The sequence below is a fragment of the Nannobrachium achirus genome, assembly GCF_963921795.1.
Source record: "Nannobrachium achirus genome assembly, chromosome: 2".
Taxonomy (NCBI): Eukaryota; Metazoa; Chordata; class Actinopteri; order Myctophiformes; family Myctophidae; genus Nannobrachium; species Nannobrachium achirus.
In genome coordinates this window covers 35,070,718-35,097,602 of record NC_137811.1, presented here as the reverse complement: position 1 = coordinate 35,097,602, position 26,885 = coordinate 35,070,718, and the positions used below count along the sequence as shown (strand labels likewise).

The 26,885-nt window shown below is 40.3% G+C and overlaps 1 protein-coding gene across 2 annotated transcripts; it reads right to left on the bottom strand.

The window, feature by feature from the left end:
- Window positions 1-2,810: 2,810 nt before the first annotated feature.
- Window positions 2,811-25,839, bottom strand: xrcc1 (X-ray repair complementing defective repair in Chinese hamster cells 1). Of its 2 annotated transcripts, none has more exons than XM_080745047.1 (17): window positions 25,360-25,839; window positions 24,567-24,659; window positions 24,218-24,325; window positions 23,481-23,639; window positions 22,813-22,896; window positions 21,724-21,847; window positions 21,192-21,298; window positions 19,949-20,120; window positions 16,703-16,943; window positions 14,887-15,003; window positions 7,928-8,009; window positions 7,726-7,825; window positions 5,777-5,822; window positions 5,250-5,380; window positions 4,300-4,390; window positions 4,020-4,095; window positions 2,811-3,085 (listed from the first exon to the last, which is right to left on the bottom strand). In XM_080745047.1, exons 1-17 carry the CDS (start codon window positions 25,408-25,410, stop codon window positions 2,978-2,980), a joined length of 1,890 nt encoding a protein of 629 aa, XP_080601173.1. In that variant the 5' UTR covers window positions 25,411-25,839; the 3' UTR covers window positions 2,811-2,977. The 2 variants fall into 2 exon arrangements, with proteins under 2 accessions (XP_080601173.1, XP_080601174.1); XM_080745048.1 differs by having other exon boundaries at window positions 21,724-21,844.
- Window positions 25,840-26,885: the final 1,046 nt, after the last annotated feature.

The following is a 26,885-nucleotide window of genomic DNA, read 5'->3' as shown; positions in this document are numbered from 1 at the left end:
CACCAAATCTCATTCAGCTTGTAAGCAGTAAAAAAAAAAAGCATTAAAAGTAGTAAAAATCTAGTATTTTAACTTTTAACTGTCCGAGATGTTCCATTTTTTAAGAGAAGGACTTTGCATAGAAGCACAGGACCAGCCTAAAAGTAGCTTGAGGGCGCGGCACGCTCGAACCTCTTTGTTCCTTCTCAAACTTCCCAGACATAAATTGGCATAATTTGCCAAAAATCGACTATCCATAAGGAATGGCCCATTTATGAGGGTGAAATACATTTCAAATCTAAAATAATTGGTCAGAACCTCTTGTAGCAAATCTACCGACAACCCACTGGGTGGTCAACACCATATAATATTGTAGGACTCCAAAATCCTCTTTATGGGGTGCATTTGGGTAAACACTTCATGGTGCATGAAAGAAAGCTCTTCCTATGGATTTTTAACTGTATCCTTCAAATACAGTGTGTGTGTGTGTGGGGGGGATCATCTCAATATAGAGTTCTTAATATGAAAATAATTAACTGTGAGATAGGTTTAGTCCTTGTTAATAGAGAACCAGGTGCATTCTGCAATATATTCTACACAATACCATGTCTCTGTACAAACCCTGGGGTAGCAGGAGAGCAGCAACACCAGACCTCAGAAGGAAAAACGTATATACGGTATATAAAAAGAAAAAAAAGAACTTTGATTATTGAGCCAGAGTGGAAAGACTGGCTATGCACCAAAGAATTAAGAGCTGATGACAAATGGACTGTCTTGTTAAATATTGATAGCTTTAACCCTATATACTTCATTGACCAGCGTCCCCCAGGGGTCTGTACTTTTCCCCTCTTTGCTGAATATAGGCGATCTACAAGCTCAGAACGCAATACATTGCAAGCTTGTAGATCTGGTATTTTCTCATAATGTTCACCCGTGATGACATGCTCATAACGAGGATGCTATAAATGAGCCAGCCAGTGTTAAACAATTTACAATTTCGGCATTTAGCACATGCTCTTAATCCAGAGCGATTTACAATACACGATTTTGCAACCCATTTTTCACCCAGTGCCAATAATTGTCTAATGTGATCCTGGGGAGAGCAACGGACCTCATGCTTCCTTCCATGCATGAGGAGTCCAAGCCACTTCTTTTTTACCTGACAGGGGAGATTCCCCGGTAGGACGTAGCACGTGGAAGGAACACGTTATTCCAACCAGTTCCTGTTTTTTGTGAGGGTAGTACCTACCCTAGGAGACAGGGAGAACATGCCAACTCCACACAGAAAGGCCCTTTTGCCAACCCCACTGATGATGCGGAGGAGAGAACACGCCCACAGCGTCCCCTGCGGGAATCGAACCCAGGACCTTCTAGCTGTGAGGCGACAGCACTCACAGCGCCCCCAATAGCTCTCTATATTCTGATAGAACGCATTACTATACTGTTCAGTAGCAGGAATCTCCATGCCTCTCAGGCTCTTTGTTAAAGGACAACTTTGATTTTTTTTACAAGGGTTCATATTTTAGATTGTAATTAGAGAAAAGAGTGTTAAAATGTTTTCATTTAGTTCTTTCTATTGTTTTAGCGATTTTAATGACTTGATTTATGCCCCCAACCACTGCAATCAAGGTAATTAAAATCGCTATACAATAGAAAAATAGAAAGAAAGACGTAAATGAACGCAATTCAACATCATCTTTTTGTTTTTCTAATTACAATCTAAAATATGAACTACTGTTGTAAAAATAAATCACACTTGTGTGAACTGAGCAGTGGAGGCTGCGTGTGTGTGTGTGTGTGTGTGTGTGTGTGTGTGTGCGTGCGTGTGTATGTGTGTCTGGCCTGGCCTGAACAACAGCGCCCCTCCCTTAACTCATTGCATGCCAGGCCCGATAGTCCCGAGATTATTTCAATGTCTTTCCCCGCCAGGCCCGATAATCCTGAGAAAAAAATATATATATTTTTTTTTTCCAACAAATTTTTGGACCCCAAAAAATGTAGTAGGCATGATAGCAATCGCGAAATTGCATGTTTAACCCCCATAGCAACCCCATCTTTCAAACATGGCAGCCATCTTTGTTTACATTTTAGGAAAACATAATGGCTGCTATCTCATGAATGCCTGAACGGATTTCCATTCGGATTTTTTTGTTTGAAAGCTGTGAGGAATGTGGACACACGTGGTGCATTGTCTAGGCATGGGTGTGCATGATCCGTGCACTATGAATTACATGGAAGTCTATGGAGACAGGGTCAGGGGAGAGTACGAAGGTATTGTTAAATGGCGGGGAATGTGCTAACATGTTTGGTCAGAAAAGGTATTGCAGGCTACATACAGACACGGGCGGACGGATACCCACACACACGGCCACGTATAGGAGACGGTGTGACCACCGCTCAAAAACAAAGTTGTCCTTTAAACAGAAAATGCATTTTTTTTTCAATCAGGATGGAGAACTCACGTCAGGATGCAGATTAAACAAGTGAAATTGGAAGTGATGGCACAAAGAAATGAGCGGACAAAATTTGATCCGGAAACACTATAAAAAATAATGAAGCTGATAAATGGGTACTCTCTCCTGATTGGCTGAAGGTTTATCACCTACCTGAAGATTTATTTTCAGTTTATTAAAGAGCTGAAGAGACAGGGAGACCCTGTAACTGAATAAACACTCTATAGCAATGATTACTATAAGAATATAGTGCTTTTACCTTTTGTCAAAAAATGTTAAAGAAGATACAATTTCTTGAGTTTGTAGCTTGGCCAGAAATAGAAATGTAATATATTTATTATTATATTGTATATGAAATGAAGACAGGAGATATGCATGTATGAACTACAGTCTAACTTTATTGTTCAACTGAGTAATTCAACTGGATGTGAATTGGGAAAAATACAAAAAACACCCATAAAAAATAGTTTATGGCTTTCCCCTTTACTTGTATCGTGTGTGTGTGTGTGTGTGTGTGTGTGTGTGTGTGTGTGTACTTCTAGTGTTCAAGGGACAACAGAGTATGGCTGATAGGGCAGCATCTTTTGTCGGTCATTGATTGCATGAATCCATGTCGGTTTGACAAAACACAAATTGCCATTCTCCATCAGTGCCTGCAAATGAAAAGGGGATAATCATGATATTGATGTGAATGAACACACACAGACACACACACAGACACACAGACACACAGACACACACACACACACACACACACACACACACACACACACACACACAGCATGTCTGAACAAATAAACCGTTTCATTTGGACGTTAAGTAAAAACCTCCAACCAATTAACCCCTCTGCTGTTGGCCTGGGGAGGGCATATACTACCCAGCCAGCGCCTCCTCCGATACATCGGATTCTTTTCACAGCGAGGAGTTCACAGAGTCTAAGGGTACAAAGGTTGATGCCATCTCCCCCACTAGAGGTCTTCGTGGGTCCGAAGTGATGGACCCACCCCTACTCTGTTCCAAGATCCAGATGGATACAATATATTCTTTAAACCATTTAGACCGGGAATTATTTGATACTTTAACTATTGAAAAATAGCAGCTATACAAGCTCACAGCGTGGCACAGCTGTGAGAAATCGTGGTTAAAGTAATTATGCATAATAATGCGTTCCCGGTCTAAATTGGTTAAATGACGGACCCAAACCGTAACAGGCGGGAAATTCGTTCATAGATCAGACTGGATAAGATATTTTTTATTACCATCCCGGTCAATGTCAGAGTGAATTCAGAGAGATTTCTGGGATCATTTCAGTTTTGTATCAATACCTTTCCCAAAATCCCCAGCTAACTTTTGACAGCTAAACAAATGAATAACAGGTCTATGCAAGTTCACGAGTGAAATTCGCTTTCGGTGGACATTTCAAGTAATGCAGTGACGCTAGCTTCCCACCCACAAAAACAATCAGAGCTTTATGTACAGTACATGTGTGCAGAAAAACATGAAGGCAGATTATCTGATCATTCCTTTTTCTTTTCAAACACATGACTGAAACACACATAACACGTACGAGCCTATGCGTCAACTTACATCTTCAAAGGAGTCATGCCATCCTTCGCTGGTCAACACAAACTGCACTTTTTCATTCATGTACTCCTCCACCGTCCTGGAGGGGACACAATGACCAGAATGAGAGAGTAAAGAACAATATTAAAGCCTTATGAGTTTGTTAATATAACATTTAACAACCAATCAATGTACAGGGAGGTAGGTGACAATTACAACTTTCTGATAGCATTTCCTTGATAACATTTTTTGGCTTCAACGTTACCAACAGTTGCACCACAAACGAAACCTCAAACTTCCTCACCCGTTGAATGCGACGATGTACCGCAGAAGGAGGCGTCTCTCATTGTTGGGAAACTTGCCGTAAAGGAAAAAATGTTTTCCTGTCAGGTAGACTGAAATTAACAATAAATAAGAATGAGTTAATACATGAGGGTGGAGGGGTACAGTGAGACTAGATGTCCAAAGGTGTACTGTACAATGAAGAAAGGTATTTATATATTAGTTCCCTTCGATAGAAGGAAGAAAGGGGGGCAAGAGGGCTAGAGAAAATAGATAATTCTACACATTTATTAGCCACCAATTACATGGACATGCATACAAGTAATGGATGCAGCGCTGCATTAACTGATGTGGCTACCATCACCGTCTGTCCTTAAACTAATTGCCTCCTGTGTAAATAATACAGCAAGGGCAATAGCTCATATGCACTTACAGTACTTATCCATATCCTCTTTAGTATCTAATTTTGTCCATAAGTTTGTTTTTTTGTCATTTAAATCTGTCTTCTACATTTCTGAGAACTTTCTGAGCAATTATATTTTAATAAAGTTGTTATTCATTGAAATTATGCCGTGTATGCAGTATGCACAGTATCTATAGAGGGTACGCGCATGACATCATCATCATACCCGGAAGTTATGCCGGGAACGCCTACTGAGTGGCAAAAAAATACTTTCACTTTGCCATTCACTTTATGCATGCACATACCCTCTATTGGCTATGGGAGTAAAGATCTGTCAGTCGGTACTAGTGAGATTTAGTCTCGTAAACAACCCCCTTCCGGAAATCGCATTTGCTTTCAGAATGCAAATGCGATTTCCGATAGGGGGGGTTTACGAGGCTAAGTGTGATTATAGATGAGAGATCATGTGCTCAGACAGTGTCAATGGTAATGTAATTACTGCATTAGACAGGTATACAGTGTATTATACACTGTACAGTATACAATATAAAAATAAATAAATATAAGACCTGGTAACTCTGGGATGGGATAGTCCACCTCTGCCTCTGCGTCTGTGTTCTCATCTGTGGATCCCCCGTATGGATCCTCTTCTTTCACTCTTGTGAAAGTCTCTGCTTTCTTGTGTCTCTCAGTCGCAACTCTGTCAGGTAGACAAAGACAGGGTAAGTGCTTCAGTTCCAAAGTCACACATTTCAATTACAATTAGAGCTCAACTGCCTATGATAAGATATTATGTGCATATTGTGCAAATGAAGACACCGTGTGCATATTTGTGCAAATGAAGACTGTGCGTATTGATATTAAACACCTGTCACTCAGCGACCAACAGCAAGAGATTTATTTTCATTTGCATTGTTGCACCCTATTCAAAATAGGCTACTGGTGTAAAGACAACTGACAATACTAGAGGGGAAATAACAGTGACTGACACTTCTGGAACTGACTGAAGGCTGATGTGGAGCCTGCCAAAGGGAATCTATTCATGGCCAGTTTGAGCACAAAACCCATCACAATCAGACATTTGAATTTGTCTTACCTCTTCAGCTCGTCCTCGGTGTCCATGGCAGAATCATCGTCGTCTCCTGGGAAATTGAGTGTTCATTTGTAATTAACAAGGAAGTTAAGCCATCTTACAATGTGTTGCTGTTGGGGGCAATATCAGGTCACAACATCGCCTTGTACTTAGAGGCTTATTATTGAGATTACAATGACTCATTGCACTCTAGCCCCAACCATGAGATATTAGTAAGTTGATGAAACTGATGCACAATTACAACTTTACTGATCTCTGTGGCCTCCATCACATAAATACATGTGCTTTAAACTGAAGCTTAATCCCTTCAAATACATATTCTCCAATGGGTGTTAACTGTTAATATATTTCAAATAAAAGTATCAGTAACAACTCAAACTGCATGGCTGCATTACACATGATCCATTGGTATGCAGGTATTAGACATCACTATGGTAGCAAATAGTTTTGGTGATTAATGCAAAGTTGGGCTGATACTTTACCCAACATTTTACCACTATATTGAACTACCATTGAACTCATTATATTACATTTGAGAATATCCTTGCACAGAAGTGCACAATGTTTGCAGTAGCAGAAAAGTATTACTGTATGTGGACTTGGGGAAAGTGCCTGAAGTGGCAGCCTATCTTCTGATGTTCCCACTGCCTGTGATCACATTTAGCAGTGACACATAAGAGGGGGAGAGAACTTGACGATCATAAAGTAGGTCCTCCATTTCAATCAATCATAGATATTAAGGGCTTAAAGGACAGAGGTTTATCGATAGCTCCTTGTAAGACTATTATGATTCAATGCCATGTTCTTCAAGGAAAGAGAAGCAAGACAATGAATGCTCCATATACAGTAAGTATTATCATTTTTTATTGCGGCTGAATGGGATGCCAGCCATTTGTACGCAAGTGCTGTCATGTTGCCTTACTAATGCACCTCGCCACTTTACTCCTGGCCTCACATTAACATAGAAATGAGAATCATGCACAAGTCCCTTCACAGTGATTGTGCCAAGCCTTCATTCCTCCGTTCCTCTTAAACATTACCGTTTCCCGTATCCTATTCATGGTAGTGTCATCAATCAATCCATCTCTGCCAGACCTTCATAAAAGCGGTCTCTCTCTCCTCCAGTCCCTTCACTCTCAAACATGTGCCTTTGCCCCACTCAATTAATTCCCCTTACTTAAGCTTTTGCAATATAGTATGCCCTCTACTCTTCCTATTTCTATAGCACAGTGGCAACATTACTACCCACTCACTATGTACACAGAATGGTTACCAGTACAATATAGAAAACAATGCTCATGTACTGTATGTACAGCAACACATAATTAAGAGGGCAGAATGTTTTTTGAGGGTTGTTGTGAAGAGTAAAGGTAACATATTTTCTCAAGGTTTCTGTCAAATTAAAAATTGGGGGAAGAAGTAGCAGGTTGAAAAAAGGCAGCAAGAACATTCCACAAAGAGCACATTGTATCACCTAACACCATAGGGAGTTGCCTGAGTTGATAATACTGTATTGTTGTATTGTCCATCAACTTGCACTGCAGCTGAACTCTTATCTTGGCAGTCAATCCTTCAATGTGTGCTACTGATGTCCCTTCTAAGTCTGTCCACTTCTTTCTCTATTGTTTTATCCTCCCAGGACTCAGGTTATCATTCAAGTGATAAATAGAAGACGAGACTCTCAAAGCTCATTGTTTCTGCGTTTTCTATAACAAACCGACAGGGACTTCCAGTGGAACACTCTTATAAGACAAGTTTGGAAGGTCAATCTATAAGAATATTGGTCCCCAGTCCTTGGGGTGTTTTTTGGTCACTGTACCTGAAAATTGTCCTCTGCATTTACCCATCCTATAATCAACTAAAGATTAACTAAAACTGAATTAAATGAAGTTAACAAAAGGTGCAAGGCTGACTAGTAGAAGATGCTATTGAGGGAGGAGCTCGATTCAAACCTGGTTCATCTATGTCCGTGGAGCCGCCATACTCATCTTCCTCAGCCACCTTTGGAATCTTCTTTGGGGTGGCTTGCCTCTCCTGCTCTGCTGGAGCCCGCTATTAGACAAAGCATAGGAAGAAAAAAAGTGTTTTCCTCCATTTCATTATAATTCTTACTTTTCAGCTAAATAACAAATTAAGCTTAAAGCAAAAACGTACCCGGGTGTCTCTCTCTTCTTTGCCCTGTTCATCCATCTCCATCTCGCTCTCTGAGCTGGACTCTGCCCCATCCATCAAATACCTGGTGTTGAGGTGAAAGGGAGACAGATGAGCAAGTCAACAAGACAAACAAGTTTTGTGCCCTTTAACCTTTTCTGTCCCAGAAAAGAAAGTGACAGAGGTTCTTTTCATCTGGTCTTTCTCTCCATCTTTATTCTTCTTTCCTTTGCTAAAAACTACAAATGATCTTGATGAAAACATATTTCAACCACTTCATTGCACCTGTAAACCTGTGATCTGACAATAAAGTTGAAGTTGAGAGGAACCTTTGACATTCATAATAAAGACAGTAAAAAAAAGTAAAAAAATAAAAGCATGTCAAAGGGTTAAGACAGTGATGTGCAGAGCACACAAGGTCTGAGACATCAAGATGTTTATTATTTGACATCACAATACCACAAAATAATCTGTATACTGTACAGCCTTTCTGGAAATAATGAATCTATCCTGCAGAGTGCAGATACCGGTATATTGCATGAAAGCTAATTTCACATTCACATTCTGTTGATGTCTATTACAGCAACACTAGATAGAATGGGAACTATGTGCCAGTCCATTAAAGTCAGGTAGGTAGCTGCTGGTTAAAATAAATCAATGGTTACATTAATGTTGATTCATTTAACACAGAATATATAGATATAGTACAAATACAGAAAACAAAGGGTGAACCGCCACACACACACACACACACACACACACACACACACACACACACACACACACACACACACACACACACACACACACACACACACACACACACACACACACACACACACACACACACACAATTCTCACTCAGTGAAGACGTGACCTCCACTCCAAACCAATGTAAAGCATACATGATTAGAACAAGCTTGAACATTCAGCAATTAAGGCCTACTATTTCCACAATTACTTAAGATCATTTTCCAAAAGGGGTGATTGATTTTGCAACAAAAGAAATGCCAATTTAACATTGAGGTTCCCACCTAAATAGGCTAGGTTCCCACTCTTCCTGTATCTACCATCACCTGTCACATTGTAGGGACTAGGGCGAAATTAACAGACGCATGCTATCTATCTCACATGCAGCCAAAAGGAAATTGGAAAATGAAAGAAAGTAGAGGTTGTTCTTTGGTAGAGACACTGTTGCTCGTGGCAACAGAGGCTTACACCTACAAAGCAGACAGACAAGTATGATCTGCTCTAGTGACAATCACCTGGGTGAATGACTTTAGTATGAAGTACCCAATTACTGGACACACAGGGAAGATGCATTGTCAGAGAAATGGGCTCCGGGCTTTTGTCACTTGATGGGTAGTAGTTTGTAGCTAATTTTTTTTAATATCTCATCTCATCTGCCCATTTATTTGTGAGAGCACCACGCCCAATTCCTCGTACGTAAACATACCTGGCAGTGGCAGCCAATAAAAGCTTCAGGAGAAGCTATTCACAGATCTACATTGAGCGAGGTAAATTCACTTTGTGGCCCAATGGTCCTTTACTGCCACAGAAAAAAGCTACAGTGAATATGAACATTACTGAGCCCATAAACGACATTGTAATCATTGTTGAATGGCCTAGCTAGTGATGCCATTAAAGCACACAGTGGCTTCTTATGAGTCCAGTAACCTAGAACCAAGGTTAAGATCAGATCCTTGTATCACTCTACACGCCAAGTTTATTCTAGACATTTCCACAGGGCCAAATACAGACTATAGAAGCATGACTTTGAAAAGATTGGAGGGGGTTATTGATGTAAAGTATGCAGCATAGTGTAACCACCACCCAACTTTCCTTCCCCTATATCGAACCAGCTTTTTTGAAGTACATCACTATCAATCATGTTTTTACTTCAAACGTTCGGTTATCATCACAGTTGGCAGGCACATCTGCTCCCTGTGAGATTGCCAAAATGCGAATCTGAAATGTTTTCACCATGCTCTCTGAATGCTACTACAGACCCTTCAAATTTTAATGAGAAATTTGTTTACTCTACACGACTTGAATGAAACGTGGAATGAGAGCCACTTTTCCCTTCTACTCCTTTCAGTCCCCAGGTTTTCTCTCATTGGATAAAGACTATTGAGAGAGCATTACTGAGGTGCTCAGCTGAACGAAATACCATAAAAATACATATGAAGAAGCATTGTTCCTGACAAAGGCATTATCTGCACTGGTCCACCATCGAGTGAGGTTGAACATTTACATACAAATGTGTGTGAAGGAGCGACAGAGGGAGTGAGTGTTTGTGCGTGTCCCATGTCTGTGTGTGTGTTTGGGTACTTGTTATCATCAAAGTAAGTGGATGGTTTAATTACACATGGCAGATGCAGCTTTTAAATAAGGGATAAATCATCAAAGCTGCGCTCTTGCACAATAGAGAGGCTAGGCAGAGGCCTGAGTTCGTCTGGCTGGGGGAATGAGAGAGGGGGAAGAGAAGGAGAGGATGAGGGATTACGGGGTCTCTGTACAATCAGATAATGACTTATGGAAATGGTAGCGAGGAGACAATACACTACTTAGGGCTACGCTAGTCTTTGATGACATTTATTGATGTATGGACTTTAGATATGCTCCTTATCTTAGTTACGAGACCAGGTCACTCTATGCCCATTCGTTGAACACTTGACCAACATTAGTTCAGTGAGTTATCATTGAATTTGAAGAAGGCGAGATCCGGGAACTCTAAAAATAAGGGAGGAGGGGGCATAAAATCAATGTACTTTAATCATGTTTACAAAAGGTATTAAAAGCCAACATGATTTGCCCTGATGAAGACCAGATGCTGGTCGAAACATGTTGACTTTTAATACTTTTTGTAAACATGATTATCATTAAAGTACATTTTATGCCCTCTCCTAGGTCATTTTAAATGTATATCATTTGATTTTGGGTGGAAAAAATGAGAAAAAAAGAGCATGCATTGTTGCATTTATCTGTAATTTGCTCAAATAAAAAACATTTGAAACTCTCCTAGGTCATTTTTTGAATGCTAGGATATCTTCTCATCTTCAAGTTTTAGTTCCTGTTGATCCTAGAAGCACCACAATCTACGTTTTTAACTCCACTTTTATCTCCATTGAGCACCTGGTTGTTCTCTCTTGCTTTGCAGCTATTATTGATTGATGGGGGTAGGCAGATATAGCTGTTATACAGTATATAGTTATGTTTTTCTGGCTTTTCTTGCCTTTATTGATAGACCACAGTAAAAAGGGAGTAACTGCAGCATGCAGCTGGGATTGGGAATCGAACCCAGGACTTGCTTTGAATTTCCAACGTATACTGTCAATTATCTGTTAATCTGCCTTTAAAGGGTTAGTTCGCCCCAAAAATGTCTTTTTTCTATCGATTACTCACCCCAATGGAGACTAGCATTCATGGATGTTCTTGTTTTTGTTGCATTCCTAAGCCAATCATTTGAGGAGACAGTTTGTGTCTGCATAGGGAACAAACAGGAGTGTTGTTAACCACTGCTGGTCATCAAATGATTGGCTTAAGGAATGCGACAAAAACTAAAAAAGTATATCCATGAATTCAAGTCTCGTTGGGGTGAGTAATGGATAGAAACAAAAGTCAGGAATATAAACTGCTCTTATGTGTATGTGGATGATGATATACATGTACCACAAACCATACTGTAGGTGAATAATCAATACAAAGGTCTGACAATCTAAATGGGTACACCCAGGGCTTCATTCTTTCTCTCTAAGGATATTTCCAAGTCCTCTCATCAAGTTGTAAACATTGACAACTGTTTTGACGTGAGGGGGGGCGGGGCCTTTACATAATTTGCAGACCTCTCTGCAGAAGCGTAGCGAGGTAGGACTCAGACCACCATTTCTAACGTGAAATTTGCCTCTGCGTTTAACCTGTTCCAACGAGTTAGGGGTTAATTACTTACTCAGAGACTCAAGTTACAACATAAAATAACGAAACCCTGTACTGAAGAGGCTAACCAGCTCTGAAATATGCTAATCTATCCCACCATCTAGCCAAGATAGATTGCATAACCAGCTCTGAAATATGCTAATCTATCCCATCATCTAGCCAAGCTAGAATGCAGAATGCTGAATATTTGACTGAGACTGTCAAGAGATTTCTTACAAATAGGACTGGTAACCTTGGGTAAGCCAACAATGAGCAACAGCTAAGACATGGGGAAATCTCACTCCTCGTGAAGTGAAAAGCACAATCACAAAGTCAATTGCTAAAAACAGAGGGGAAACAAATTCCCTTCAAATTAACTTGAGCCTTGCTCGGGCCCAGATGTGTACTATCCTTAATTATTTAGGAGATACAGATTCATAAATGGATTGACAGGGCCTTGGCAAAGCTCCCACAGTAATTAGACATATCATTAGACAACCGATGGTGGTGGTCTGGGACCGAATGTGGAGATCACAGTGGCATGCATCAACCACTGAAGGAAGAGTCATCTCAGTCGGTGTGAGTCAAGGACAAGGATCACATTGCTGTCACTGTTGAGCTTTCTTCAGCTTTGCATTTACATGTGTCAAGTTAACAAAGCATTATTGTCTCCACCAGCCGAAGGCATGGGGGAGAGTATGTTTTCCCCTCCGTCCGTCCGTCCGTCCGTCCGTGCGTGCGTCCGGCCGTCCGTTACCAGCTAATCTCCGGCGCCGTTGGCCCGGTCGCTGCCAAACTGTGCACACACACTCCCTGGATACCAATTCAGAACTTCTGCCCCACATTTTTCAGATGGGCCTGTTCTAGCGCCACCAGGAGGCCGTTTTTTGCAAAACTAACTATTGCCAGTACTCCTACAGATTTTGTCCAAAAATCACGCAAATCGGTAGACATTGTCTCTACAGTGATGTGATCGACATGGATCTGTCCGATTTTCCATATTCCATCCTGATTGGTTAAAACTGGCTTCCAAAGTTAGCAGGATTGGTCATTTTTGAATAAAATGCCTGAAATCATGAACGCAGTATGCGATTTTGGTAAAATTGTGCATGCACATCCCCAATAGGCACAGGAATAAATGCCACTTAAATGTTTTCAAATCGGCCTCATGGTGGCGCTATAACAGGCCGATTCGTGTTTTTATCTATAACTCCACTGATCAGTGTACAACTTTGTATGTGCACTCCCTAGAGGCCAAGGAAAAAACACCTGGAGGCCGACTTATGTAAAACACATTTTTCCTATTATTCCTTGAGATTTTATCAAAAAATCATGCAAATCAGTACACAGTATCTCTATAGTCATGAGATCAAGACAGATCTGTCCGATATTTCATGTTCCATCCTAATGGGCTAACACTGGCTTCCAAAGTTTGCAGGATTGGTCCATTTTGAACAAAATCACTTAAATAATGAACGCAGCTTGTGATTACAGAGAAATTCTGCACGCACATTCCCACTAGGTCAAGGAACAAATGCCACCCTTTTCACATTGGCCTGTTATAGCGCCACCAGCAGGTTGACTTTTTCCAAACACATTTTTGGAACAAAATGCCTCAAGTCATGCAGGGTCACATTGCTATTAACTCATACCCTGCCAAACCCGAGGAACCCGAGAATTTCACGATGTCCCTCCCTGCCACGCCCGAGGAACCCGAGAATTTCCGCCATTTTGAAGAAAAAAAATGTTTTTTTTGAAAAAAAATGTTTTTTTCAAAAAATGTTTTGGGACCCCAAAAACGTTAGTAGGCATGATAGCGATCGCGAAATTGCTTGTTTAACCCCCATACAACCCCCATACAACTCAGGTAGCAGACCTCCAAGCTCACAACAGTGTAAAACATAATGGCTGCTATCTCATGAATGCCTGAACGGATTTCCATTCGGATTTTTTTGTTTGAAAGCTGTGAGCAATGTGGACACACGTGGTGCATTATCTAGGCATGGGTGTGCATGATCCGTGCACTATGAATTACATGGAAGTCTATGGAGACGAATGGCAGTTAAAGAGTACGAAGGTATTGTTAAATGGCAGCATATGAGTTAAAGGCCAAAGAAGACATGGCACCCTTTTCACATTTACCGCCACCAGGACCTACCTTACCTGGTGGAGACCTGTGCTCGGAAGAGCACTGCTTCTAGTTTACTGTCAGTTTATACAAATTGGAATTTAGAGCGAGCTAATTTCAATATCTACTAGCCCAAATAATATCAATTATAACAGTTATCATCATTATTTGAATTATTAATTGATAATAAAATATACCAATAGTGAAAATAGCTGATCTACAAGCTCACAACACACCAGATCTGCAGAAATGTAGTAGAGTCAAAAGTACAATATTTGTCAGATGTACATTAATCTAATTAGTACTCAAGTAAATGTACATAGTTATTGTCCAATACTTCCTATAAGTAGTGTTTTGGTTTAATCTATAGTCCGTAATAAAGTTGTTGATGATGACAACAAGGTACTTTTTATATTATTATTCGTCTACACGTTATTTGTGGGAAAATGTTGTTTGATTGATTGATTGAAGAATTTATTAGAAGTTTGCAATAGAAAAAAGTACAGTTTCATGACAGTACAAATCACTGGTACAAGGTCAACTAAAAGGAGATCCTAGAAAGCCGAGGCTTATTTCCACAGGAACCACACTTTAAGTATCTCATATAACATTGAAAGACAGACGGATAGAACATAGTACTTTATCTAGGATAATATCAGTTTCAAAAGCATAACATCAAAAACAAAAAAAGAGAAAAAAGGGGGGGGGGGGGGGGGGGAGCATGGGGGCTTAGTCTATTTACAAGTCACGGGTAGCAGCTGTCTGAAGGTGACTTTTCATACCAATTTTGAAGGAGGCTAGGGATTTGCTCTCCTTTAGGGCTTGTGGAAGGGCGTTCCACATGTTGATGGTGTAGCAGGAGAACGAGTTAGAGCCTTGTTTAGTGTTAAATCTAAAATCTTGTGACACACAGCTTTACCGTTTAAAGGAGATCCTCTGTTTCCTTTTATGGCAGTCCATCACCCATTCCTTACGTACAATGATGCCCCCTGCTGACTTGACTTGGCTGTACTTGGGGGTGTTGGCAAAGGCACAGCTAGACACAGATAGGCAGAAACAAGACGCAATCAAAATTACATTACCGTAGAGATGTCAGAGCTGAGATGTAGACATACTGTATAGGATGCCAGAGAGTTTTGTAAAAGCGGGCATTTATTTGTCAACTCAGTTGTGGGCCATAGTATGCATATACCTGGTTTACAAATTTACAAATATTGTAGTGACTAGTACATACATGGGCAACTGGCGGTCCGGGGTCCACATGCGGCCCCATCCTTTACTTAAAGGAGTAGTTCACCCCCAAAATGACTTTTTTCCTATTGATTACTCATGCCATGGAGACTTGAGTTCAATAATACTTTTGTGTTTTAGTGGCATTCCTAAGATAATCATTTCCTTACAGTAAATTTATCCCCATTGATTCCGGATGGGGACCCAACCAGAATCAATGGGGGTAAATTTACTATGATACTATGATTTTGTCTTAGGAATGCGAAAAATACAAACAAATATTACTGAACTCAAGTCTCCATGGCATGAGTAATCAATAGGAAAAAAAAGTCATTCTGGGGGTGAACTACTCCTTTAATGCAGCCCGCAGGTTAATTTCGGAATACCAATATATTATTGATTTCAGCTGTTACAATTCAAAACATGCAAACATGACCCACTTTAATTACTTCTATAGTCTATAGTAGTAGCTTAATGACTTGTACTAGTCTTTTTTATGTCCAATGTATTTGTTTTTAAGTTCATAAAGTTAACATAACATAACATATAAATGCATTCGAAATGAATGCATTTCAGGATTCCTAATTTCCTATTCGCTAAAAGAAGTTCTATATCCACCGTCCCAGTGAAGGAGCACAGCTCATCATCATCAGTGTCACAGAACTGAACACAAACAGAGACGCAGCCGAGCCAGCTACGCTAGCCAGCCAGTGGGGTTGTTGCCAGTTTCTCTTTTGCGAGGGAAACAAGCAACCAGGTCTATAAAAATAATCCCAAAATAAGCAAGTAGGGCATGTCAGTCAAACTTTATTGTCTAATATGTATTGTTTTAGAACAGTGGTTATCAACCATTGTCATGCCAAGATTAAGGACCCCCAATTTTTACAGTCTACTTTACAGAAAGAAGATCTACTTATAATAAACAGATCTGGCACACAGACCAGTGCAGCAGCTACTGTATAGGCACAAATCCTCTCTCTTCTCCTAATAAGTTTGCCTTAATTATATAGGCCTATTCTTGATGCAGCTTCATCAGAAATTTGATATTAACTAGGTAAACAAAAAGTAAATTTGCAATTATTTTGCAATTGTAATAAAAAAATATATGTACATTTTTTTGTTTGTTTTTAACACGTCAACGTATATATATCGATACATATCGTATCGTGGCCTCTGTATCGTGATACATATCTATCGTGAGATTGCTGGCAATACCCACCCCTAATCATCAAAGTTGCCCACACATTTTGCTGCATGTGCATGTATGTAGTTGCATGTTGGTTGTATAGAGGTATATGTATGTGTCTATGTATTATTGTTTTCATGTCTATTGCTTTTATGTCTTTGTTGTCATTATATGGCCGTTTAGGTGCCTTGGGCACTCTGCTGTATTGTTTTTTCCCTTATAAAACTAAAATAAAAAATTGATCAAAAAAAAAAAAAAAAAAAAAGTTGCCCACCCCTGGACTATAGAAGGTTAAAATGGAATTCTCACTGTCACTCACATGAGGTGTGTGGCGTCAGGGGTCCAGTCAGGACGGTACTTTGCTCCCATGGCCAGGGCCTTGTCCCTCAGCTCCCCTCTGAAGGGGTTCTGGAAGCCACTGAGGACAAACACCACGCCCTGCATGATCTGGTTGAGAGGCACCTCAGGGCTCTGTGCTTTGGCTCTGTGTGGTTTGGCTTTAGGCTCTGGCCTGGGCTGGCTCTCTCGCTTCTTGTCACTGGTCTTCTGAGCTGTTGAGGCTGAGGCACAACAAAAGACTAACTGCTCTAGGGCTGTCACAATTATTACATAATCGTCTAATCGTGATTATTTGACATAATCGCGATTATTTTTCATAATCGTCATAATCGTTTCCATGTTGAAACATGTTTATATATATATATTTTTTTTTTAGTAAAAAATAATGGAAATAGCAGATCTACTATCTACTAGATCGGCTATTTCCACTATCGATGTTCTTTTTTAAGTGTAAAGTTGTCAAATATGTCAGTAATTTCTTTGTATATTTAGGTTATGTGTCATATCTACCATATGCAACTTAAAAGCCTAAAAGCCAAACAGAAATGTAATTGTCAACGACAAAAACACAATGAAATCGTTAATCGCAATTATTTGAGTGACAATTAATCGTCACGTAAAATGTCATAATCGTGACAGCCCTAAACTGCTCTGTGATTCGTCAATGTATATCCCTCAACTTTATGTGACATGCAGGGCTGTCACAATTATGACATTTTACATGACGATTAATTGTCACTCAAATAATTGCAACTAACGATTTAACTGAGTTTTTGTCGTTTTACAATTACATTTCTGTTTGGCTTGTAGGCTTTGAAGTTGCACATGGCAGATATGACACACAACCTAAATATACAAAGAAATTACTGACATATTTGACAAATGTATAGTGTTTCCCCTAGCCAGAAGCTGAAGGAGTGGGGGAGAATTGCGGAGAGTGGGGGGGGGGGGTTGAACAGGTCCATAAGGGTCTATTTGGTTCATAACTATCTATCATTTGGCTGGGGCCTGGGGACCCCCTGGAACTCCCTCAAGGACCCCTCGGGGTCCCCGGACCACACTTTGAGAACCAATCCTACTCACCAGTGGTGGAAAAAGTACAGTATCAACATTCTAATGTAGACATACTGTGTTACAACTTACAAGTAGATGTCTGGAATAAAATATGTAGTGGAATAAGTAAAGGTACAAAAGTATTGGTGTCAAAATAAACTTAAGTACTAAAAGTTCTCAGTAATCATAATAACAGTTTCCGAATGCATAATTTTTTTTAAATCCTATAAAAATAGCAGATCTACAAGCTCTACAAGCTCACAACACGTCACTTTGTGAGCTTGTAGATCGGCTATTTGCATATAGCCATCATGTCATAAATGTAGTGGAGTAGAAGTACTTAAGTACAGTACTTGTAAAGTAAATGTAGACTACTAGTTACTTTACACCACTGCTACACACTCTGTGTGTGCATAACAGCAAAGTTTATTTTCTAGTCAAAAATGTTTGTTGCCTAATGACAGTGGTGTTGATGCATCCCTCGTTTCAATTCCACATCTAACCAGTGAGTGAATGACAACCGTGTCACTTAGCTCTCATTAGCATGCGACAAGTAAGGGTTGTTTCATACCGTTATAAGGAGCCTAACTAATTTCGGTTCGGGAGGACGCCCCGACCCGAAATTATTTAGGTTCGGGGGGAGTTCATCCATACTTTCTTAACGGCTAGTGCCCAAGTCGCTTGTAAATATTGGAGGTCCGTGGCATGACGACGTTTGTGGTCGATGAATGAGCGTTGCAGGGCGGATATACATATCTGACTTGCCCTCGCGCTGCACACTGAATGACTGGAGGTCCAGTGAGTAGCAGCTCCAGCAGGCAGCAGCACCAGCGGGGTCTCTTCTCTCTCTCTCATTCACACTCACAAACGCTCGGCTCGAGCTCTGTCAAAAACATTTAATCTACAAGCTCACATTATAGACGTGCCGCCTCCCTTGCTGCATGCATGTCATCACGCAGTCACACAACTCGTCGTCGTGGGAAAAAAAACATATCAACACGGAACACTAGCAATTAGCAAAGTTGTGTTTAAGCTCTTCTTTTCTCTTTAAAACGGTCGGCGACGCGTTAGCAGCGATACACGCAGCAAAGGCGTGTGTGTGTGTGTGTGTGTGTGTGTCGCGCGCGCGCCTCCCAGTCCACCACTCTTCGTCTCCAGTATCCGCTCTCTGATGCCCAATACACGGCCACACAAGCATTTGGAAGTCGGCGTGTTTCCCACACAAACGACGGCTGTTTCCTTGGATTCACAGCCGAGAATATGAACGTGAAGCCGGGATGAATGAATGAGAAGACACCGCTGAGTACCGAAATTAAGTCGGGAGGTCACAACATTTCGTCAGCACCGTAGAGCCGAATTTAGTCGGTTGACGCCCCCCCGAACCGGGGGATGCGAACCATATTTGGGTTCGCCTACTGCCGAACCGAAATTAGTTAGGCTCCTTATAACGGTATGGATCGACCCTAAGCCTACTATTGCCCAACAGCGGTAAACTACATGATTCAAACCCGTCGCTGAGGCACTGCTTTTATCCCCACAGCCCAAATCTTCTAATTGTACACACCAGTAGCAAATATGCTAACGAGGGGCAAAGACGTAGTCAGCTCAGAATCAGAGGTGCTCAGCGCGACGAGGCAGCTGCCTGACTGACTGACTGACTGGATGAATGAGAGAGGGGAGGGGGAGAAACTAGACATATACATCTCCTTCCAACCGTATGTAAGCGAGAGAAGTTAGAACGCTATGCTTCACATGAGCGCTACATTGTTGTGGGGATAAAAAAAAAAAAATCTTAAAAAAAAAATCTTAAAAAAAAAAAAAAAAAAAAGGGAAAATCATACAGTGGCGGCCGGATTTGAAGCAGCGGCGGCCCGCCGCTGCTTAATGCATGTAGGGGAAACACTGGTATACTTAAAAAAAACATTGAGAGTGGAAATAGCTGCAAGCTCATGATAATGCCTCGAATGAAAATGTTTGAAAATATATGAACATTTTTCAACATGTAAACGATAATGACAAAATAATTGCAATTATGTCAAATAATTGCAATTATGTCAAATAATTGCGATGAGACGATTATGTAATAATTGTGACAGGCCTAGTGACATGATGCAGTATAATAGACAGTGGTTGGAACCGAGTGCTAGTGTGTGTGTTGTGTTGTGTGGGTCACCTTTGGCAGAGCTTGGGCTGGGGGTGCTGGCTGGGCTGGGTTTAGGCTTGGGTTTAGGAGTGGCAGCCTTCAACTCGGGGGACCCTGAGGGACTGGTCTTCTTTGAGATGGAAGATGGAGCAGGTGAAGACAGGCGCTCTTTACTGAACTCAAATTTTCTCTTTGCTGGAGGCTATGAATTGGTGGAAGATAGAGGAGGCCATGAATTAGCGGAAGGTACAAAATAAGAATGTCATTTGTCCTTAGATTCATAAACTCACAGAAAAGTGACGGCAATGAAGTTAAGGCAATTAAGAAAACACATGGCACAGAACACACGAATGATTAGCATTAGTTAGCATAGTCTAAATCTTATTTCATAGGATTACCTGACAGTGTGGGCGAAGGTCTAATGGCAACTGTTAATAATAATACTAATAAACTTTATTTGTATAGCACCTTTCATGACATGAAATGCAGCTCAAAGTGCTTTACAGAGCAAAAAAGATACACAAGTGCTTAACAGAAAAGTACAAATGATTATCAATAAAGCAGAAATGTAAAACATAAGAATATTAATAACATTTAAAACTTCACCATAAAAACGAAACATTTTCAAGACAGTGCGGACGTGAATAACAGCACAGACATTTAAACTAAACTAAAAGCAAGAGTGAAGAAATAGGTATTGAGCTGTGCTTTAAAGCTATCCACAGATGCTGCCTGTCGAAGATGTTCACAACAAGTTAGTATTTATCACATTGCTTTGAAAGATGACAGCGTGATTTGGTTCTCCCAGTCCTAGGGGAGTAGACTGGCTATCAATTTGATGGATGATCAAGTCAAAATGTCAGTCACAGACTGCAGACCATTGAACCACCCCACATTTTCTTCTGACTCAGCTTTGGCAATTTTGTGCTTTGAGGGGTGGCTGACACAGTCTAAAACGCATTGGCAAATCGAAGAGAAACTTATAAAGGTAATCTTTATGGTCAGGGACAGGAGGCAACATTGTAAAGGCTGTTGTATACTACTGTATACACAAAAAGGCACAAACATCATACAAGGCACCAAATTGGTTGGCTTCCACTGGGGTCACGTAAATAAAGACACAGGCATTAGGCTTCTTGGTTTTTGGTTAGGCAATAGGTACCCTTCACAATGTCTCATTACAAACTAAACAAACAGAACCCTCAAGAGTGTAGAGACTGTCCAACCTTTAATTAAAAGATCAGAAGTGCTGCTGTAGACAGTTATTCTCTACCTGTGATGAGGTGGTGCTAGAGGTGGAGGACGGTCCTGAGGACAGCGAGGCACCACTAGACTGCAGGGTGGCAGCTGCGTAGCTCAGTTTCTCATTCTGAGGAGAAGCTAAAAAGGAGATAAAGCGAAACAACACTCAACTGTTTAAAATAAAGATGAAAGGCAATCAGGTCTACACCTGATTGATTGCCTGTTGTCGGACATTTCACTTGCATTTGCCCGAGTGCAAACTAGAAAAATAATTTGGACAGCATTAGAAATGGGTTCTTAAATTCAGTTATCCACAAAATAGTGCCCAGTTTTCCCCCCCATAACATGACAAGCTCTCTCATGTGTCCAGTTCCCTGGGTTACCGACAAGACAGCTTGTGGAGACTGAAGACCTTAAAAAAAAAAAAAAACACTACTCAAAAACAATTCAACCGTCTACTACTTCATAAGGACCTGCACATAAAGGATTATCACTGTAGGGTTTTTAATTCTCAATCAATGCTCATATAATAGCCTCAACGACATAACAAGTGGTGTTTTTACCTTTGAGGGTAGGGCTGGTTTTTGTTATGTTCTCCCGGTTGAAGAAAAGGTGGCCAGGCTGCAGACTGGGGCCTGCTGAGGGAGATTCATCCTTCACCTTAAACTGGCCCAGCTTTGTCAACTTCTGCCATGGGTGAAGAATTAGCCAGTTTGGTGTCAAAAGTATGAGTGAGAGATATGACTTAGTGTCATGTAGCCAGGCGACCCGATATCTCTGCCTATTGATATGTCTGGTGACATCTAAAACTGGGTGGAAACTTCAGAAATTTAAATAGCATTGCCTAACTTTTGGGTGGTTCTTCATATTATGATGCTGATGGTAACAACTTAAGATTGTTTTTAGGTGGGGGGGGGGGGGGGGTCCATTACCATTACTGAATCCCTGAGTAATTATTTGAGAGGTGAAAGACACCTACTCGGTGATGCTCGCAGAAGGTCGGGATGGATATAATGAAAAATACAGTATGTCTAACAAAATAAGTCTTTTAATGACTTCATCAGTCGTATGCTTGCTCATGTAGCTGTATAACAGCTGGTGCATGTTTTGCTTGTCACAGACCAAGTGAGAGTGTGCGCTCCAGTACAGAGAAAGATTCATTTTGATTGTGTGCATGGAAAGATCCACTTGCCCAGGAACCCTTGTGTGTTAGCGCTGGTGGTTTTCTCCAGTTTAAGCCTATATTATTCAATGAATTTAGATTTCCCCAGCCGTATCAGGAGGCAGTGATCTGTGATCGTTTGGCTACACAAGACTATATGTGAATCAAAAGACCAAGCACCAGTATCTTTCTCATTATATAATGTATAAAAGCCCATATTTCAGTAACCCTGAGACTTTATCAAACATAAGCCAAGTTCGCATCTATGAAAATCCTATCTGCCATGCCATCCTACATCAATTGATGTATTGAAGATGGCCCACTGCCATTACTTTTAATTAGATATAAACAACATATACAGAAAACATACACTCTACAAACCTTTTTTTTTGCAAACGAAAACTTTCCTCGAAAGAGGTCTGCATTTAATTCAACAATGACTTTCATATGAAGCGAGAGTGTCGGAGGGGATATATAAGTTAAACCTTACCGGGGATGCTGCTGCTGCTGCTGGAGGATCGTTTTTATCTGGTGGTGAATGAAACTTCACAAAGGCAACTCCATATGCTATGTTCTGGGCAGTAAATGAAAGGAACAGAGATAATAATTTCAAAATCTGCAGGATAACCTTTCCAAGAAGGTAATACATGCTTTAAAAGACACAAATCTGCTATTAATACAGTGTATCAGATAGATCAGCGGTCAACTAGGGGTCGCGAGTCGCGACCCAAAGTGGGGTCAGGTGCCGTTGGGGTCACCAAAAAGGTTCGCTAATAATATGGGGTTGTGAGATCAAAAGGTTTGAATAGATGATCTTTTGATAGATATTGTACAGGCTCTTTAGTAGAACTACATCATGGTGCACTGGTCTAATGCACTTGTATTCTCAAAATTCAAACGGAAACGTTTGAGTTGTGGATGTACAGTATCAGGGTGTGCAAATTATCTTGTGTTACTAGACCGGATCAGACTGTTTTTTCTTTTTTTTTACAGAAACTAGGCTTTCCACAGATACTGTGCTCATGGAAACACTTTGTATGAATGCTTTAGTATCAAATCTGATCATAATACACATGTTTCATGAATGAGGTATTTATGATTCAAATTCATTTCAATGTATGCATACAAAGTCAACCCTCTGGGTGAAACCTCGCTCACCTTATTGTAAGGCTGACTGCACACAATCTTAACACGGTCCCACTTCTCCTGGGCTGTGGTCTTCTGCAGCTGGTTGGACCCGAAGAAACGCACTCGGTTTGTGTTGGTGCCGTTGCGACTCTCCGTGGGAGACATGAAGGATGACGTAACCAGAAGAACCTGGAAACATTCAAATTACCTTGAACTATAAAAATGACAGATCTTCTGACAAATGCTGGTGTCTGTTTTAAAGGAGTACTTCTCCCCCAAAATACCTTTCTGTCAATTACTTGCTATTTCTGTTCCATTCCTTTATGGTGAATGAAGGGAGTATAAAGTACAAAGTATTTTGTATACCATACTTGAAATAGTTTTTCCGCTGAATATTTAAAGGGATATTTCACATTTGAGGGTTGTTTCAATGTCTACTCATACAAAAGTATTTTAACCAACAAATATTCAGCAAAAAAGCGGTATTTTAGAAGAAATGATCGACGATACAAGTGGAAACCACTTGATAATACTTAGCTGTATTGGAGTTTACGGATTTCCCCCCCTTGGGATAATAAAGGTATCGATCTATAAACAATGTAGTTTTACTGTTAACTGCAGTTCCCTATATTGTTGTTCGATACATCAAGTATTCTCTATTTTCTTCTCTCATGTTTGCACTCTTTATTTACCATAAAGGAACAAAACAAAAACTATAATTCTCCATGTATTCAAGGCTTCACAGGGCGAGTAATTGAGAATGATACCTCATAGTCCTGGTCTCTGACAGCTGACGAGTTTCCCACCAGCACCTCAATGAAAGCTGACCCTTCATTCCCGATATCTATGCTGTGCACTTGCTCCTCCTTCTCAAGCTGAGAATATGAAAACATTAAACAACACACATTCAAAGCATGTTCCAAGTTGTGGGCTGTTCATTAAATGGCTGAAAAAAAAACTTCAGTTGATCCACTGTGGCATTTGAGCTCTCGCAGTTTATCGGCATGTTTTAAAGAATAGCGAATTGGCATACTCCAAATACATCAACTACAGGCTCTTTCTTTGGCACAAAAACATGTTCTAAACAAAAGCACGAAACCAGTCGTAGAGGAATACCTGTAGAATGACTGAGGTTTGTTTTTCTCCAGGTTTTGCTGCCTTCCATTTTCTGTAGGTGTCAGAGCTAAGCAGGTTTTCAGCCTTGTGAGTCTGTAACACAATACCATTGATAAAGAATGTGGCAAATGTGCTTTAAATAGGTGGAAATAGTGAGGGAGGGAAAATAAACTACTAAAACAACAGTAGTTATTGGAAAACTATGATTGATTGAATAGGTTTGTATAGGAAAAGCACAGAACGTACAGGACAGTTCAAATGTTTAGTTCTCGGTAGAATGTCAGACAGAATCAGATAGAAATCAGATATAATGTAGAAAGTCTACCAAGAAAGCACAATGGCTTGTTTACATTGGAGTCCTCCACAGACCAATGGGAAAAACAAGAAAAAGAAAATAAGGGGGAAAAAACATCATATAACAGTCAGAAATCAGAAATAAGAAAAGCTATTTATAAATTGGAACAAAACCAGTTATTTTGGGTATGTTGCATAATGCATGTGTGTGTGTGTGTATATGCCCCCCCCCCCCCTTTTTTCTGCCTTTGTATTTGATGTTATGATTTTTATCCTATGTTCTATCCGTCTGTCTTTCAATGTTATATGAGATACTTAAAGTGTGGTTCCTGTGGAAATAAGCCTCGGCTTTCTAGGATCTCCTTTTAGTTGACCTTGTACCAGTGATTTGTACTGTCATGAAACTGTACTTTTTTCTATTGCAAACTTCTAATAAATTCTTCAATCAATCAATCAATCAATAATACACAATTCTAGTGAAAGTAAAATGACAACTTACAGTGTCCTCGCTGCTGCAGGACACAACGTGCTTGAGTTTGATTTCTGGCATTGTGTTGTTGACACTAATAAAGTAGGCTAAAGGTAAAATAAATGTCCCTATACTAATTTAGGGATTGCTGCTTCCTCTTTTTGTTGCTGTATCGCGGTTGGCTTTTTTATTTTACTTTTTTAAAGTTTAAATTGCCGTAACTATAATTACTACAGGTTAATATTGTAGTAACTAATGACTGGTTTGCAGCAAGGCAAGCTAACGTGTCGCTAGCAAACAATGAGAGTAGTGTGGCTAACTAGCTAGCTTGGTTAAAAGAATACGTCTAAAGACTCATTGCATATGAACGTTCAGAAGAATTACGCGTTTGGATCACATCTAATTGTTGTCCTGGTAGCTTTGCGCTTCAAGAAAACCAGGAAATATAAAATCATACTTTAAATTAAAAAGAAAAGCCAATGACAACAATACCAAATCAATTTCGCACCAAAACTGACGTTGACTGATGACGTATTTTCCGGCAGTCGGTATTATCAGCCAATCAGATTAGACGTTTTTTTCTTCGAAGGAGCTGGTGACGAGAGGTCAGCCCCTGGTCGCCCCCTACTGGTTTTAACGAGGAATTGCCTGCACTCCCCTCTTTTCAGTTGTTGCTTAGAGCAGTGGTTCTCAAAATTAGCCCGCGGACCCCATTTGAAAATAAGATATGCCAGGGACCCCCATAAGAGAAGATTTTTTTTACGTTTCTAGCAGTGATTCCCAACCATTTTAATTTCAAGGACCCCAGTTTGACATGCATTATTAGGCTACGCTACGGACCCCCATTTAATGGCATTTCTATCTCTGGGACCCCAATTTAATTGTAAAATCAATATATTGTAAACTCAGAGAGTGTACAAATGGAACCAAATGGACCTTAATGGTCTCTCTGAGTGGGTGTGTGTGTGGGAAGCAGGGAGTGGTACAGTACAGCACTTCAATTCATAAAGATGGGAATGGTTCAAGAGATATGAAAGTAGATCTATGCTATCAAAAATATCAGCAGACAGTGCATTTTTGTAGAGAATTGTATTACAATTATTAAACCAAATTGCACATTAAACACACTAGTGCAGCAGGTGTAAGGGTCTGACTGAAAGACATGTAATAATACATTTCATTTGTAACACACTTTCCATTATTGCAAATCACAAAGTGCTACAGGGTTTAAAAACAATGGCATGAAAAATAACAAAAGCAAGACAAAAAACTAATATTCAACAACAACATAAGCCCATTCTTGGTGTAAAAAGTATATTAAAAACGAATTAAGGCATAGAGTAAAAGACCTAGGAAAAAAAAGACGACAAGCAAACGCTTTGTTAAAAACGTATGTTTTGAGGCATCGGTAGATTGTGGGGCTCTCAAATGGTCGGGGAGGGCATTCCACAGGCATGGGGCAGTGGAGCTGAATACCCGGTCACCCATGGTGCGGAGTCATGGGGCAAGGAGGAGGTTGGAGTTGGACGAAAGAGGGTTTCGAGTGAAGAGTTGTG

Excerpts from the sequence above, each read along its gene's own strand:
- xrcc1 (XM_080745047.1), bottom strand. The coding sequence starts at position 25,410 with ATGCCAGAAATCAAACTCAAGCACGTTGTGTCCTGCAGCAGCGAGGAC. Across the intron at positions 22,897-23,480 it reads GCAGTCAGCCTTACAATAAG|AACATAGCATATGGAGTTGC; the intron begins GTGAGCGAGGTT and ends TTTACTGCCCAG. Across the intron at positions 20,121-21,191 it reads CTAGCACCACCTCATCACAG|CCTCCAGCAAAGAGAAAATT; the intron begins GTAGAGAATAAC and ends ACCAATTCATAG.